We start from the raw sequence: 17,987 nt of genomic DNA on the forward strand, positions 1-17,987 counted from the left end.
GCCTCAGCCTCCCGAGTAGCTGGGACTACAGGCGCCCGCCACCTCGCCCGGCTAGTTTTTTGTATTTTTTAGTAGAGACGGGGTTTCACCGTGTCAGCCAGAATGGTCTCGATCTCCTGACCTCGTGATCCGCCCGTCTCGGCCTCCCAAAGTGCTGGGATTACAGGCTTGAGCCACCGCGCCCGGCCAGCAAGTGTTCTTAATCACATATAATCAACCATAAATAAGAATAAACTGAGGCATTACAAAAAACACTCAAAATTCCCAGATTAAGAACAAGGTGCTTTTTCTCACATAAAAGTCCTGGGTGACACCAGTCACTACACAATGCAGGAGAGAAACAAGCTCCCATCTAGTTGGTTTTCAGGGAAGCATAGTAAATGTCAGGCTGAATCATGAACAGGGTCACTGCCACTAGAACAATGCTTGCAAAAGAGTATAGACCTTAACTCACTCTATAGATTAAGGAGTTGACCATCAGAGTATTTCCAACCATGACAGTTTGAATTAGTTCTCTGGTAATCATTTACTAGTATCTGAAATAAAAAAGCCAACTGGAAATGTACCTTTAATGTGAATCATCTGGCAACGTCTCTGGAGAACTACGACTCTGAGAAAAGGACAGTCAAGGATTTGGAGAATACTCTTAATTTGCAAGCAAGAGAATCAGAAAAAATGGGCTGAAGCAGGTGGCCACACACTGCTCTCCCTGTGTGGTGCCTCTAATATGTGACTGACACCTTCCTTGTCTGTGCCTATGAAATCTTATTAAGATTGGCTATAAGTGGCAGGGTGCAGTGGCTCACACCTATAATTCCAGCACTTTGGGAGGCCGAGGTGGGTGGATCACTTGAGATCAGGAGTTTGAGACCAGCCTGGCCAACATGGTGAAACCCCATCTCTAAAATTAGCCAGGCGTGATGGCGGTTGCCTGTAATCCCAGCTACTTGGGAGGCTGAGGCAGAAGAATTGCTTGAACCCGGGGGGCAGAGGTTGCAGTGAGCTGAAATCATGCCACTGCACTCCAGCCTGGGCAACAGAGCAAGACTCCATCTAAAAAATGAAAAAATTAAAAAAAAAAAGATTGGCTATAGATGAATTGTATCAGAACCATCTAAATATCTAAATACATCCAGATTTAATTGTCCATTCACCGGTAGCTCTTCTCAACTCAGAAATAAATTATCTCACAGGTTCTTTCCCTACTCTTTTTCTGTGTTTCAAAGGAATGGGGATAATTGAATGCATATTAACAGAATGTATCTCTTCATGTCGCTGACATGAACTGGAACAAATGAAAGCTTTGCCACATTGCTTGCATTCACATGGTTTCTCTCTGGTGTCTGTCCTTCCACGATTTTGAAGGTTCTTGGCAGATGTGAAGGCTTTCCCACAATTCTTACATTCATATGGCTTCTCTCCAGTGTGCATCCTTCCATGTATAAGTAAGGAAGAGAAATTACTAAATGCTTGTATACACCCCTTACATTTAGCATTTCTCTGTAGTGTATCTTTTCTTGCATTCAAAGCTCCATGGAAGATATGAAAAATCCTTTCCCACGTTGTTTATTCATAGGGCTTTTTGCCAGTGTGTGTCCTTTCATGTCTACAAAGGGAACAAGAAAAACTGAATACCTTCCCACATTCCTTACATTCATAAGGCTTCTCCCTAGTGTAGTTTCTTTTTATGACGTAGAAAGGAACCAGCACCATAGAATGATTTCCCACTTTCCTTACATTCGTAAGGCTTTTTTCCAGTATGAGTTAGTTCATGTACTCGAAGGCTACTCCAATAACGATAGACTTTACCACACTGTTTACATTCATAGGGTTTCTCCCCAGTGTGAGTCCTTCCATGTATTCGGAGGCTTGAGGCACATCTGAAAGATTTCCCACATTGCTTACACTCATAGGGTTTCTCTCCAGTGTGAGTCATTTCATGATATCGAATGGAACTGGGTAAATTAAAGCCTTTGCCACACTGCTTACACTCATAGCGTTTCGCTTCAGTGTGACTCAACTGATGATATCGAAAAGAAATGGGAGAAACATAGGCTTTCCCACATTGCTTACATTCATGGGGCTTCTTTCCGGTGTGACTCCCTTGATGACGTTGAAAGGCACTGAAATAAATGAAGGCTTTCCTACATTGCTTGCATTTATAGCGTTTCTCTCTAGTGTGAGATTTTTCACGTGCTTGAAATGAACTGGGAGAATGAAAGACTTTTCCACATATCTTAGATTTATGGGATCTCTCTCCAGTATTCATGTGTCTAGAAAAGCTTCTAAGATGAGAAAATCCTTTGCCACGTTGTTTATGTTCATAGCGTTTTTTACCTATGTGTGTCCTTTCATGTCTCCGAAGGGAACTGGAAAAACCAAATACCTTCCCACATTCCTTACATTCATAAGGCTTCTCTTTTCTGTGACTCCCTTCATGCTTTTGAAAGGATGTAGGATTATCAAATGCTTTCCCACATTCCCTGCATTCATATGTCTTCACTCTAGTGTGGACCCTTTTATGATTTTGAAAGAAATTGGAACTATAGAATGATTTCCCACAGTTCTTAAATTCATAAGGCTTTTTTCCAATATGAGTTAGTTCATGTATTCGAAGGCCACTCCAGTAACGATAGACTTTACCACACTGTTTACATTCATAGGGTTTCTCCCCAGTGTGAGTCCTTCCATGTGTTCGAAGGTGCGAGGCAGATCTGAAAGCTCTCCCACATTGCTTACATTCATAGGGTTTCTCTCCAGTGTGAGTCATTTCATGATATCGAATGGAACTGGGCAAATTGAAGCCTTTGCCACATTGTTTACACTTATAGCGTTTTGCTCCAGTGTGACTCAATTCATGACACTGAAAAGCAGTGGAAGAAATATAGGCTTTCCCACATTGCTTACACTCATAGGGGTTCTCTCCAGTGTGGCTCCTTTGATGATGTTGAAAGGCATTGAAATAAATGAAGGGTTTTCCACATTGCTTGCATTTATAGCATTTTTCTCTAGTGTGAGATCTTTCACGTGTTTGAAATGAACTGGGAGAATGAAAGACTTTTCCACGAATCTTACGTTTATGAAGTATCTCTCCAGTGTGTATCTTCATGTGCCTAGGACAGCTTCTATGAAAAGATCCTTTCCCACGTTGTTTACATTCATAGGGTTTTTCAGTGTGTGTCCTTTCATGTCTCCGATGGGAACTAGAAAAACTGAATACCTTCCCACATTCCTTACATTCATAAGGCTTCTCTTTTCTGTGACTCCTTTCATGTTTTTGAAAGGATATGGGATTACCAAATGCTTTCCCACATTCCTTGCATTCATAAGGTTTCTCCGTAGTGTGGATCCTTTTATGATTTAGAAGGAAACCGGAACTATAGAATGATTTCCCACATTCCTTACATTCATAAGGCTTTTTTCCAATGTGAGTTAGTTCATGTACTCGAAGGCCACTCCAATAACGATAGACTTTACCACACTGTTTACATTCATAGGGTTTCTCCCCAGTGTGAGTCCTTCCATATATCTGGAGGCTTGAGGCACATCTGAAAGCTTTCCCACATTGCTTACATTTATAGGGTTTCTCTCCAGTGTCAGTCATTTCATGACACCGAATGGAATTGGGCAAACTGAAGCCTTTGCCACACTGCTTACACTCGTAGTGTTTCACTCCAGTGTGACTCAATTGATGATATCGAAAAGAAATGGAAGAAATATAGGCTTTCCCACATTGTTTACGTGCATAGGATTTCTCTTTAGTGTGAGTCCTTTGATGGTATCGAAAGGCACAGAAACTAATAAAGGCTTTCCCACATTTCTTACATCCATAAAATTTCCCGCCAGCGTGAAGCATTCTATGTCTGTGATAGAAACCAAAAAAACGGTATGTCTTCCCAGAACCCTTACATGCATGATGCTTCCCTCCTCTGTGCATTCTTTCATGTATTTGAAAGGAAGATACGTTATTAAATGCTTTTTCACATTTCTTACATTTGTAAGGTTTCTCTACACTGTGAGTCCTTGCATGCATTTGAAGTTCTGAGGTGCATCCCAAGGGTTTTCCAGATTGTTTACATTCATAGGGATTCCCTCCAGAGTGAGCTCTTTTATGTCTATGAAAAGAAATGGAAAAACTAAATGCCTTCCCAGAATCCTTACATTCATAGAGTTTTTCTCCAGTGTGTGCAATTACATGTCTGCGAAAGTAGGGGAGGTAGCTGAAGGCTTTCTTACAGTATGTACATTTATATAGCTTCTGTCCATATTCCTGATACTCATATGGCTTGTGTCCAGTGTCAGCTCTGGTGTGCTTATTAAGGGATAAATGACCCATGCTGACCTCACACACATTCCTTTCACATGATGCTACTCCAGTTTTCTTCTTCAGCATGTCATCCAGAACCTGGGTCAAAATTTCTCCACGCTGATGACCTTCACTTTCAAATAGTCTCTCTTCCATAAGACCTCTGTGAAAAATGAAAAGCACACTTAATGGGTTTATCAGTGATCTTTATAGTCATTCACAAGTCTTACACTTGCATTTTTAACATGATCCAGCAAAGTGTGGGTTTTCTACTCTGTCTGAATTGTTTGAACATGAATGGACCACATGGTCTACAAGATGGCCCAGCCATATCTATTATCAAAAAATATTGATATGGGGCTTAATACTATTTCCATGTAAACTACTGTACAAATACAAAACCTCTTTGTCTTTTAATTTTGTTTCTGAGTGAGAATCTTGCCCTGTTGCCCAAGCTACAGTCCAATGATGTCATCATGGCTCAGTGTAGCCTGACTCCTGGGCTCATGCAATACTCTGGTCTGAACCTCCCCCTCCCAAAGGGCTGATTATAGGCTTGGACACCATGGCTTATGCCTATGTCACAAATAAATGCATGTTTTTAGAGAAAATATTCTAAGAATAAATACAATGGAACTCAGCTTTTTTGTTTGTTTCCTTCTTTTTAACATTTCCTCCCATTCTAAAATTTTCTAGAGACAGTGCTTTGTCTTGTGAGTGCAGATTACCTTTGGTTGCTCCTGGGATTTTTGTACTCATTTTCAATGTTCTGGTCTTTCCATTTCTTCCCTAAAATACAGACACAGATACATAGGCCTGAATTAGTATAAAATTATGAAATAATTATTTGATTCTATGTTTATGATACACTGCAACCATTCCTCATTTATTCATCAAAGTATTGCCTGTCCATATTCCAAATTACTCAACAGAACTGATGAATGAGAAACACTTCTCTAATTCACTGAATGAATAATGTTGTCACCCTTACCTATAGAGGCCAGGTTCCTTAAGGTTTCTTGCATCACTTCTTGGTAGAGATTCTTTTGGGAAGGATCCAGCAAAGCCCACTCTTCTGGAGTGAAGTTCACAGCCACATCCTCAAAGGTCATTGAGTCCTGAAACATCCCACATATGTAGAGAAGGATGGGTGAGACTGATAACACTGGACATCTATACCCTATTCCTAAGAAGTTCTCACAATGCTATGGACTCCGAAGATTTCATTACTTGGACATCAGACCTCTTACTCTCTGCCTATACTCACTTTCTTCCATAAAGCAATTCTGATGCTACAATTTAACCATGGGGTAAAGCAACAGCAGAACAGGAAAATGTGTGAGTTTCCGGTGAATCCACATAAAAAGGTGCGCTGTCTGGGCTGCCCCTAATGTCTGTTTGTAGTGTGGGTCTGTAGTGCCTGCCGTAACCGAGTCCTGTGAATTCGCATGCAGAAAAAAGTTAACATAAGGAGTCTTGAGGCTGTGTATCCTTGAAAATGTCTGTTCCCAAGTTTAAAATTTGATGATATCTAGGAAGTAGATTTTGTTCTAAATACCAATGACAGAAACAAACAACTGGATTTTGTGAGGGGTCCATCAATCTAACTAATAAGACAGTTATAAATAGCTAAAAAAACGAAAACAAAAACAAAAACAAAAAACCGAACGCATAAGAAGAAGCGATTCTGGGGATCTCTGCTTGGGTAGTAAAGCCTAAATTGTAACCAAATTGCTCATAGCTGAATGTCAACAAGGTTGAGAAGTAAAACCCCAGGGTGCCCAATCGTAACAAAAAGGCAAATATTTATCAAACATAAAAACGTTTGTGTGAACAGGTGTGGTGGCTCATGCCTGTAATCCCAGCACTATTGGAGGCTGAGGTGGGTAAATCACTTGAAACCAGGAGTTTGAGACCAGCCTGGGCAACATGGTGAAACCCGTCTCTACTAAAAATAAGAAAATTAGCTGGGTGTGGTAGAACATACCTCTAATGCCAGCTACTTGGGAGACTGAGGCACGAGAATCACTTGAACCCAGGAGGTGGAGGTTCAGTGAGCTGAGATCGTGCCACTCTATGTACTCTAGCATGGAGACAGAGCGAGACTCTGTCTGAAAACAAAAACAAAAACAAAACAAAACAAACTTTTGCTTATGAGAGGCCACCATTCACAGAGGGAGAAGGCAAACATGTGCTCTGTCTCAAGGATTATTAGTGGTTCAGCCTTTCTGGAAAATAGTATGATAGTGCCTCTAAAAATAACAAAATTACGGCCAGGAAAGGTGGCTCATGCCTATAATCCCAGCACTTTGGGAGGCAAAGCAGGGCAGATCACCTGAGGTCAGGGGTTTGGGACCAGCCTGGCAAAAATGGCAAAACCCCGTCTCTACTAAAAATACAAAAATTAGCCGGGTGTCGTGGCGCACACCTGTAATCCCAGCTACTTGGGAGGCTGAGGCAGGAGAATCGCTGGAATCTGACAGGCAGAGGCTGTAGTGAGCCAAGATTGCGCCACTGCACTCCGGTGCAGCCTGGGTGACAGAGTAAGACTCAGTCTCAAAAACCAACAAAATTACCATATCTTCCAGTGGCTGACTTGTAGGTCTATTTATACCGAATAAAAAAAAAAAAAAAAAAAAAGAAAACCAGGTCATGGAGACATATTTGAAAACCACTGTTGACAATGGCCAAGAGCTGGATCCATCCACATATCCACTGATGGTTGTATGCATACAAAAATGTGGTAGGCATCTAAATACAATGAAATATTATTTAATCTTAGAAAATAACACCCTGTCCCATGCTTTATGCATGAAAATTCACGACGCTATGGAAATTACACAATGGCAGTCTCACACACACACACACACACACACAACAGAGTATGATTCATCATAGATAAGTTATACAGAGTTGTCTAATTAACTGTACACTTAAAATTGCTTAAGCTAGTAAAATGTAATTTTACTTTATAGTAATTAAAAATAATAAATTCACTTTGGGAGGTCAAGGCAGGTGGCTCACGAGGTCAGGAGATCGAGACCATCCTGGCTAACACAGTGAAACCCTGTCTCTATTAAAAATACAAAAATTAGGCCGGGCGCAGTGGCTCAAGCCTGTAATCCCAGCACTTTGGGAGGCCGAGACGGGCGGATCACGAGGTCAGGAGATCGAGACCATCCTGGCTAACACGGTGAAACCCCGTCTCTACTAAAAAAATACAAAAAACTAGCCAGGCGAGGTAGCGGGCGCCTGTAGTCCCAGCTACTCGGGAGGCTGAGGCAGGAGAATGGCGTGAACCTGGGAGGCGGAGCTTGCAGTGAGCGGAGATCGCGCCACTGCACTCCAGCCTGGGCGACAGAGCAAGACTCCGTCTCAAAAAAAAAAAAAAAAAAAAAAAACAAAAATTAGCTGGGCATGGTGGCGCACACCTGTAGTCCCAGCTCCTCAGGAGGCTGAGGCAAAAGAATTGCTTGAACCTGGGAGGCGGAGGTTGCAGTAAGCCGAGATCGGGTCACTGCACTCTAGCCTGGTGACAGAACGAGACTCCGTCTAAAAAAATACTGTCCTAAGTGTAAAACTACTTGACCAAAACATGGGCAATGGGCTGGGTGCAGTGGCTCACAGCTGTAATCCCAGCTCTTTGGGAGGGCAAAGCGGGCAGATCACTGGAGGTCAGTAGTTCGAGACCAGTCTGGCAACATGCTGAAACCCTGACTACGCTAAAAACACAAAAAGTAGCTGCAGGTGGTGGTAGACACCTGTAATCCCAGCCCCTTGGGAGGCGGAGGTTGCAGTGAGCCAAGATCATGCCATTGCACTCCAGATGGGTCAAGAGAGCGAGACTCCGTCTCAAAAAAAAAAAAAAAAAGATAGCCAATGTATTCCAATAACATTTCTCCAAGATACATCCAAATGACCACAACACACATGAAAAGGTGCTTAACATCAGGAATTATTAGGTGTACTTATTTTTTTTTAGTCAGAGTCTTGCTCTGTCACCCAGGCTGGAGTGCAATGGCGCAATCTTGGCTCACTGCAACCTCAGCCTCCTGGGTTCAAGCAATTGTCCTGCCTCAGCCTTCTGAGTAGCTGGGATTATAGGTGCCCACCACCATACCCGGCTAATTTTTGTGGATTTTTTTGTTTTGTTTTATTGAGATGGAGTTTTGCTCTTGTTGCCCAGGCTGGAGTGCAATGGCATGATCTCAGCTCACTGCAAGCTTTGCCTCCCAGGTTCACGCCCATTCTCCTGCCTCAGCCTCCTGAGTACCTGGGACTACAGGTGCCCGTCACCACGCCCGGCTAATTTTTTTTTTTGTATTTTAGTAGTGATGGGGTTTTGCCGTGTTAGCCAGGATGGTCTCGATCTCCTGACCTCGTCATCTACCCACCTCGGCCTCCCAAAGTGCTGGGATTACAGACGTGAGCCAACGTACCCAGCCAACATAATACAATTTTAAATACAGTCATATATGGCTCTGTGGGAAAATAAAAAACGATTAAAATCCTGCAGCTCTTTCAAATATGTCAGGGTGGATCCATAATTGAAGACGTCCTTCAGGGAGGGAAAGCAGGTATTTTGGAATATAATGACGGAACTATATATTTAGGGATTGTCATTCCTAGAAAGAGTCAGTTGTGGGAGTCTTACGGACTCCTTCCTTCCTTGACCAAAGGTGAGTCAGGCTGCTCAGGCCCTCTTCTTGACCCATTTTGTCCTTCTCATGCAGGGTCCAGTTACATCAAAAATCCTTCTAAGGGAGTTCAGGGAGAATCCCCCCAAAACTTGATACTCAATCAAATTCCATTTCCTCAACCCATGATAATTCATCAAGTTTCTCTTCCTTGACTGGGCACGGTGGCTCACCCCTGTAATCCCAGCACTTTGGGAGGCCTGGGCGGGCAGATCACCTGAGGTTGGGAGTTCGAGACCAGCCTGACCAACACAGTATAATTTTGTATTTTTAGTATCTACTTAAAAATACAAAATTAGCTGGGTGTGGTGGCGCATGTCTGTAATCCCAGCTACTCGGGAGGCTGAGGCAGGAGAATCACTTGAACACGGGAAGTAGAGGTTGCGGTGAGCCAAGATTGCACCATTGCACTCCAGCCTGGGCAACAAGAGCAAAACTGCGTCTCAAAAAAAAAAAAGAAAAAGTTTCTCTTCCTTGTTTTGAGACAGTCTCACTCTGTCACCCAGGGTGGAGTGCAGTGGCATCATCTCAGCTCACTGCAACTTCCACCTTCCAGGCTCAAACGATCCTCCTACCTCAGCCTCATAAGTAGCTGGGACCAAAGGTGCGTACCACCACCCCCAGGTAATTGTTTGTATTTTTGGTAGAGACAGGGTTTTACCATGTTCTTGAGGCCGGTCTTGAACTTAGATTGCTGAGCTCAAGCAATCCACCCGCCTCAGCCTCCCAAAGTGCTGGGATTACAGGTATAAGCAAATGCACTTGGCCCCTTTTCTTTTTTTAAAGTGTACAGCACACGGTATTCCCAGTATTACTCTCATACAAGTAATAACCAGACCCAATCCTGGTAGGAACTGAGATCAAAAAAGATTAGGTGCATTCAGGCTGGTATGGCCATATGCTTTTCAATGTCTTGCTGGTATGGTGTCCTTTGAAACACAAGTTTAAAATTTCAATGCAGTCTAAATTACATATTTTTTCTTTGTTCCTAGTGCTTGTATTGTCACATCATAGAATCTTTCCTAAATCCATGATCATGAATATTTTTGAATGGCACACTGTAGCATCAAGAGGGTAAGATTATCCTTTGTTCCCATGGGAGGATGAGAATGAGGTATTTGAATAATTCTGCAGGCTGACATAGAATTGAAACCCACTATACATTGGAGACTAAAACTATACAAATTTAGTATACTATAATGGCATATTACATTAAGCTGTTTACCATAATGCCATTTATATATAACAGCTATATACAACATTACAAGTTATATATAATATTTACCAGTTATCTATCATAACTATATACTATATATACTTCATTTGTGCATGTATATACATATGTGTATATATATGCATATTATAATGCTAGACTATAATACTATACATTAATATCTCTTTAAATGTTAACACACAAAGCCTCAACAATACACTTGCAAAGAGAATCCACCCATATATGACAACATCTGTACCCCATGATAAAGTGGGATTTAATTCGTGGAAGCAACACTGCTTACATTTCTAAAAATCAACTTATACAATGCACGATAGTTACAGAATCAATGTCAAAAACCACAATCCAAACACATGCAAAAAAAAAAAAAGTGACAAACCTCAACACTCCTTCAAAATAGAAATCAGGAATACAAGGGAACTTCTACAACCTACTATAAAATATGTATAAGGGTTAGGCACAGTGTCTCACACCTGTAATCCCGGCACTTAGGGAGGCCGAGGCAAGCAGGTCACCTGAGGTTAAGAGTTCGAGACCAGCCTGACCCACCCAGTGAAACCCTGTCTCTAGTGAAAATACAAAATTAGCTGGGCATGGTGGCGCATGCCTGTAATCCCAGCTGCTTGGGAGGCTGAGGCAGGAGAATTGCTTGAACCCAGGAGGCGGAGGTTACAGTGAGCCACGATGGCGCCACTGCACTCCAGCCTGGGCAACAAGAGTGAAAACTTCGTCTCAAAAATAAATAAATAAAATGTGTATTAAAGTGCATAGTTACCATCCACTGACAGTTAACAACTCAATATAACTAATCAAACCTACAAGCTAATTATTTTCTCCAAATTGTTAAGCCAACACAGGCAAGCACTAAGGAAAGATTTTAAAAAGTAAAAGGAACTCAGCAAAACCAAACCCTGCCTGTTTACCAAAAACATCACCAAAAACTGGCACTTTCTGCTCAGTGACATGTTTAGTGGCCCCATTACCTTGACTGTACAAGCGTAGCATAATCATTTGTTCATGAAACAGAGACTGATCATATGAGGGTTTAGCTGTCTCTTACTTTTTATCAGTGCAATTGACCTATCTGTGAAGAGGAAGAATACTTAAATATGATGAGAAGATTCTATGGAACTTAAATTTATTAGTCCACATATCTAATAATTAGCCTAACTTAACAGGTATTAACATTTAATCCAGTGAACTAAAAATTTTAGTTGAGGTGACCTCACAGCAAAATATAACCTCAAAATGATTTTGACTAAGACGTACTAGTCAAAGTAAACTAATCCTTCTTCTTAACAGTAAGTTTATCATTAACCTTCTACTTATTCCCACCATTCTCACTATAGCATTCTTTTTTTTTTTTTTTTTTTGAGATGGAGTCTCGCTCTGCCGCCCAGGCTGGAGTGCAGTGGCCGGATCTCAGCTCACTACAAGCTCCGCCTCCCGGGTTTACGCCATTCTCCTGCCTCAGCCTCCCGAGTAGCTGGGACTACAGGCGCCCGCCACCACGCCCGGCTAAGTTTTTGTATTTTTTAGTAGAGACGGGGTTTCACCGGGTTAGCCAGGATGGTCTTGATCTCCTGACCTCGTGATCCGCCCGTCTCGGCCTCCCAAAGTGCTGGGATTACAGGCGTGAGCCACCGCGCCCGGCCTAGCATTCTTAACATTTGTTGAATGAATAGTTTAGGTTACATACAACTCTGCAAGGGACCTAACATCATAGGCTCAAATGGATTATTCCAACCCTTTGCCAAAGCAATAAAGCCGCTCATTAAAGAACCACTACAGGCTGGGCATGGTGGCTAATGTCTGTAATCCCAGCACTTTGGGAGGCCAAGGTGGGCAGATCATCTGAAGTAAGGAGTTCCAGACCACCCTGACCAACATGGGGAAACCCCATCTCTACTAAAAATACAAAAGTAGCCATGCGTGGTGGCACATGCCTGTAATCCCAGCTACTGAGGAGACTGAGCAGGAGAATCATTTTGTAAAAACTAAAGTAGAGGTTCCTCTTCAAAAACTTTCCTCCCCATCTAATTAAAAATAAATTATAACTTCTCTTAAAAGCAAAATTTATTCAAAAACTTATACTAACATTCTTAAATATCTACTCACCGTAATAAGCAAAAATCAATATACTTTATATTCTTAACTCCCACAATTTAGCCTAAATATTTGCCCTGGCATGCTTACACTAGTCTGAGCAAACATTAAGTCATAGCCTGTTCCTCTTCCTTAAAGGTGTTTGTACCTTTCTCAACATTCCACAAGTTACTTCTTCCTTTATTCTCCTCTGCCTTTGCCTCTCTTAAAAAGTTCTAAGTTATTAGCCAATCAGAACAAATACAAAATATGAGGTCCCGTTCCAGCCAGTGGAAACCAAACACAGCAGTAAGGTGGGCACGTCAGGTTATAAATAACCCTATCTCCTTTGTTCATTATACTCTGGTAACAAAACTGCTAACAAATGTACCCTTTGTGCAGAAAGTATTAAAATGGCCTTGCTAAAAAAATTTATGTTCAAATGCTATTTCTTTACAGCACTGGGAAACAAGCATCTCAAACAGCTTGAACCTGGAAGGCAGAGGTTGTGGTGAGCTCAGATCGCGCCACTGCACTCCAGCCTGGGCAACAAGAGCGAAACTCCATCTCAAAAAAACAAACAAACAAAAACAACAACAACAACAACAAAAAACAGAACCATTACAACCACTAATGCCATCCATCCATCCTCCCTTATACCATCACACCTACCTCGCCCTAACCCTTGCGTATGAATCCCTCCCTAACCCCCATTTCTTAATATAAATACAAGAGTATTATTTATTCTAGCCCATCAAGTTTAGCCATCTACTGCATTTTATGATCAGGCTGAATATCCAATTCAAAATACGAACTAATTGGCACACTCCAAGCAGTAGCCCAGACGATCCCATAAAAAGTTGCCTTAGGCTGGGCGCGGTGGCTCATGCCTGTAATCCCAGCACTTTGGGAGGTCGAGGCAGGCGGATCACCAGGTCAGGAGTTCGAGACCAGTCTGACCAACATAGGGAAACCCCATCTCTACTAAAAATACAAAAAATTAGCTGGGCATGGTGGCACACACCTGTAATCCCAGCTACTCAGGGGGCTGAGGCAATAGAATCACTTGAACCCAGGAGGCAGAGGTTGCAGTGAGCCAAGATTACGCCATTGCACTCCAGCCTGGGGGAGACTCTTATCTCAAAAACAAAAAACAAACAAACAAACAAAAAAAACCAGTTGCCTTAGCCATTCCTTTTCTATCAGTTTTCTTGATAAGTGGGTCATTTGCTTTATCAACTCTTATCACACAAGAATTTGGATAATTTTATCATCACAACCCCTGGCCATAGTAGGATTCATTTCAATGCTAGTGGAAACTAACTGAGCCCCAGTCCACTTAGAAGAAGGCAAATCAGAACTAATCTTGGTCTTCAATGTCTACTATCCCTATTTTTCATTGCAGAATACACTAATATTAATATAATAAACGCCCTAAATACTACTATTTTACCAGGAGCATTACATGATATAGTCACACTAGAAATATACACAATTTTGTTACTAAAACACTTCTATTAACAATTTTAGGCTGGGCGCAGTGGCTCATGCCTATAATCCCAGCACTTTGGGAGGCCGAGGTGAGCGGATGACTTGAGGTCAGGAGTTCGAGACCAACCTGGGCAACATAGTGAAACCCTGTCTCTACTAAAAATACAAAACTTAGCCAGGCATCGTGGCGCGTGCCTGTAATTCCAGCTGCTTGAGAGGCCAAGGCATGAGAACTGCTTGAACCCGGGAGGCAGAGGTTGCACTGAGCTGAGATCACGCCACTGCATGCCCAGCCTGGGCAACAGAGCAAGACTCTGTCTCAAAAGAAAAAAAAAGAAAAACACAATTTTATTCTTATGAATTCAGGTATCATACCCATGATTTTGGTATAATCACTTATGTATTTTTTTTTTTTTTTTACTTTTAAATTGGTTTTACATGCAAAGAATGAACAGATGTTTTCCCCTAAATTCTACTTTTCAAAAACAAGAGTTTGTTTTTTTGTTCTTTGTTTTTTTTTGAGACTGAGTCTCACTCTGTTGCCCAGGCTGGAGTGCAGTGGTGCCATCTCGGCTCACTGCAATCTCCACCTCCTGGGTTCAAGCGATTCTCCTGGCTCAGCCTCCCGAGTAGCTGGGACTACAGGCACGTGCCACCATGCCTGGCTAATTTTTTGTATTTTTAGTAGCGACAAGGTTTCACCGTGTTAGCCAGGATGGTCTCGAACTCCTGACCTTGTGATCTGCTCGCCTCGGCCTCCCAAAGTGCTGGAATTACAGGCATGAGCCATCATGCCTGGCGACAAGAACTTTTTAAAAGAAAACCACATAATAGATTTTAAAAAGCAATGAGATTCCTCTGCTTCTAGATCGTTGCTAGTCTAGAAAAATAAAGTTTGTTCTACCAAGAATCACAAGTTAGAACTGAGTATTCTCCAAAGTGGAAATTCTAGAGTGCAGTGCCATTCCAGGCAAAGATTATTCAGTTCTCATCCCCAATATCCACAACTACCTATCAGAACGATTAAACCAGGTCAAAACAGTGCAGCATGAGGCTTCATCAAACAATGCCATTATGCTCTTCTAAGATGCAAATAAACCCAAACAGGAAATACTAAAATCAAAATAATATTTGACGCTGTCATACAAATTGTTAGGTCCTTGTTGTATTTCCCTTCTATAACTTTAAATATTTTACTCCAAATAATATTTTATTTTATACATCACTAGCCATGAATTTTTGCCATTAGTTATTATATAAATGCTGCCAAGTGCCATTATCCAAATGATATAACCATGTTATGTCCACAATTCACTTCTATAGTTATAAGTAGAATTTTCATGATTTTACATAAGTACATCTATCTGTGAATATTTAACACTGAGATGCAACCTAATATCCGTAATATCTGATGTTTTGTAGATAGCAATGTAGGAAAAATATATTTTAATCACTTTTCATTTAAGTGACCTTATATAAAAAATAAACTAAGAATTTAGCAGTTCTAATTCTCCAAGGGGCTTTTTCAAATTTACATAAAGAAATGGTTACAGAGATTTTTAAGACGCATATTCCATGTCCACATCCTGTTGTAAATGCTGTACCATTTTCTCTTCCCACTGCTTCCCTTTGCCTGCAAAAGGAGCTAGGATAAGATGGATGTTTTGCTTGACTTCTTTGATATCCTGAGCTTTCTGTAGCTCTTTATTTTTCTTCAATCAGTTTATTATAAATTTAGCTTGCCATTTCTGTTTGATCTCTTCAACTCTCTCCATTGCATCAACAGTTTTATTCCATAGCTCTTGCTGGTATTTGATAGGTTCATTTCTATGTTTCTCAAATTCAAATGAATTTTCCACTGTAAGCTCTTTACTGGTTGCTTTCCGGAATGCTTTCGTCCACCTAACCTTGTGAGGATTGCACTTCTTTTTAAAGTTTTTATGACATGTAGATTTACAAAACCTGAACACCTTGCAATTGTTGCAGAAGAACACCATGCCATGGCCAGGGTAGATGGGCCCCAAACAGAAATAACACTTCTCGATACTCATGTTGAACCCACATGGGTCCCCACCGACCAAACGCCCAACTTATGCATCTTCTGTGAAAAAACTGTTTACCCTCGCTAGACATGAGCCCTGTGTGTATGATATATCTCAATGCCCATCCTAATATCTAGTATCCCACCACAAACATAAAAAATATGTATGGTAAAATGGTTACTTTAATAGAACAAATTATGGAGGTTTAAACCTTCTTATTACTAGAACTGTAGGAACTGAAGCCACTCCTGAGAATTCCAGATTCTCCATGGTACCAAGGACACCATATCCCACAGTAGGGTCAGTTAAATAAGCTACCCAGCCCATACCTTGAAAATGCTGGTTTATATCCTTCCCATTCAAATTCATCCCCTACATCTCCTCACTATTCTTTTTATACTATTTTCACAGAGACTCTGACTCCAATAATGGACTCACATTGGCTCCTAATCTGAATGAGGTTAGAAATATGCTAGCCATTATCCCCATTCTAACTGAAAAAGTGCCTGCTCCACAGAAGTCACCACCAAAGTAGTTCCTTACATAAGCAACAGCATCTCTAATCCTAGTAGATCCTAGTAGTTATCAACAACAGTATGATACACTCCAGACAATGAACAATCACAAAAGCCCTAAACCAAACAGTATCCCTTATAATTATCATAGCACTGTTGATAAAATTAGGACTATCCCCCTTTTACTTCTGAAGTAATGCAAGGAGTCTAACTAATATCAAGTGTAATTCTCCTTACATGACAAAAACTAGCACCAATCTCCATTTTATTTCAAGAGTACCCATCAACAGACTTAAGCATACTATGGGAGATTGCAACACTATGGGAGATTGGTTAAGGGGGCCTTAACCAAACAACTCTGAAATATCTTGGCCTATTCGGCAATTGCTCACAACAAATTGAATAATCACAATTTTAACATCTAATCCTTCTTTCACAATCCTAAACCTATCAATTTATGTAAATCTAGCAATTAGAATATTTATACTATTTAACCTAATATACACAAAACATTATTATTATCTACATATGTAATAAATTACCACTCCTAACTTCCATGATTCTCCTCACTCCCTAACGGGGTTACCTCCAGCTATAGGATTTGTGTGCCCAAATAGGTATAGGGTAAATCCCAAAGTGCTGAGATCACAGGAATGAGTCACCATGCCTGGCCAAATGTAATTTTTATTTTTTTATTATTTATTTACTTTTATTTTTATTTATTTATTTTTTTGAGACAGAGTCTCGCTCTGTCACCCAGGGTGGAGTGCAGTGGCGCAATCTCCACTCACTGCAAGCTCCGCCTCCCGGGTTCACGCTATTCTCCTGCCTCAGCCTCCTGAGTAGCTGGGACTACAGGCACCCACTATCACGCCCGGCTAATTTTTTGTATTTTTTTTTTTTTTTAGTAGAGACGAGGTTTCATCGTGCTAGCCAGGATGGTCTCGATCTCCTGACTTCATGATCCGCCCACCACACTGGGCAACACATAGTGAGACCCCATCTCTTTAAAATTTTGTAAAACAAAGACATAATAAATCTGTTATCAAGCCACAAAGACACAAAGATACTTTAAATGCGTATTTTTACATGAAACGAAGAGGTCAAAATGGCTACTTACAACATGATTCCAAGTACATGACATTCTGGACAAGGCAAAACTCTAGAGGCTATAAAATCATCAGTTGTGCAAAGGGATTAAGGGGTTAGTAGAAGAGAGGGAGGGGAGTGTGATGACTACATGAAGCAAAAGGGATTTTTAGGGCAGTGAAACTCTTCTGTATAAGACTGGTGGGTATAGGCCGAGCACAGTGGCTTGCACCTGTAATCCCAGCACTTTGGGAGGTCAAGGCAGGTGGATCACCTGAGGTCAGGAGTTCGAGAACAGCCTGACCAACATGGTGAAACCCCATCTCTACTAAAATACAAAATTATCCAGGTGTGGTGGCAGGCACCTGCAATCCCAGCTACTTGGGAGGCTGGGGCAGGAGAATCACTTGAACCCGGGAGACGGAGATTGCAGTGAGCCAAGATCACACCATTGCACTCCAGCCTGGGCAACAGAGTGAGACTCCATCTCAGTAAATAAATAAGACTGGTGGGCCAGGTGTGGGATTA

The 17,987-nt window shown here is 41.4% G+C and overlaps 1 protein-coding gene and 1 pseudogene across 1 annotated transcript; both read right to left on the minus strand.

Annotated features, from left to right (window-relative positions):
- Nucleotides 1-269: 269 nt before the first annotated feature.
- On the minus strand, nt 270-5,418 carry LOC105549490 (zinc finger protein 788-like). The gene is given in 4 exon segments (XM_011994066.1): nt 270-1,686; nt 1,688-3,863; nt 5,035-5,095; nt 5,292-5,418. Coding segments are annotated over 4 exon segments (2,484 nt in total). The 3' UTR covers nt 270-1,566.
- Nucleotides 5,419-15,372: 9,954 nt separating this feature from the next.
- Nucleotides 15,373-15,864, minus strand: LOC105549470 (annotated as a pseudogene).
- Between the last annotated feature and the right edge of the window lie 2,123 nt (nt 15,865-17,987).

Source organism: Mandrillus leucophaeus, unplaced genomic scaffold (assembly GCF_000951045.1).
Source record: "Mandrillus leucophaeus isolate KB7577 unplaced genomic scaffold, Mleu.le_1.0 Scaffold440, whole genome shotgun sequence".
In the NCBI taxonomy this organism is placed as follows: domain Eukaryota; kingdom Metazoa; phylum Chordata; class Mammalia; order Primates; family Cercopithecidae; genus Mandrillus; species Mandrillus leucophaeus.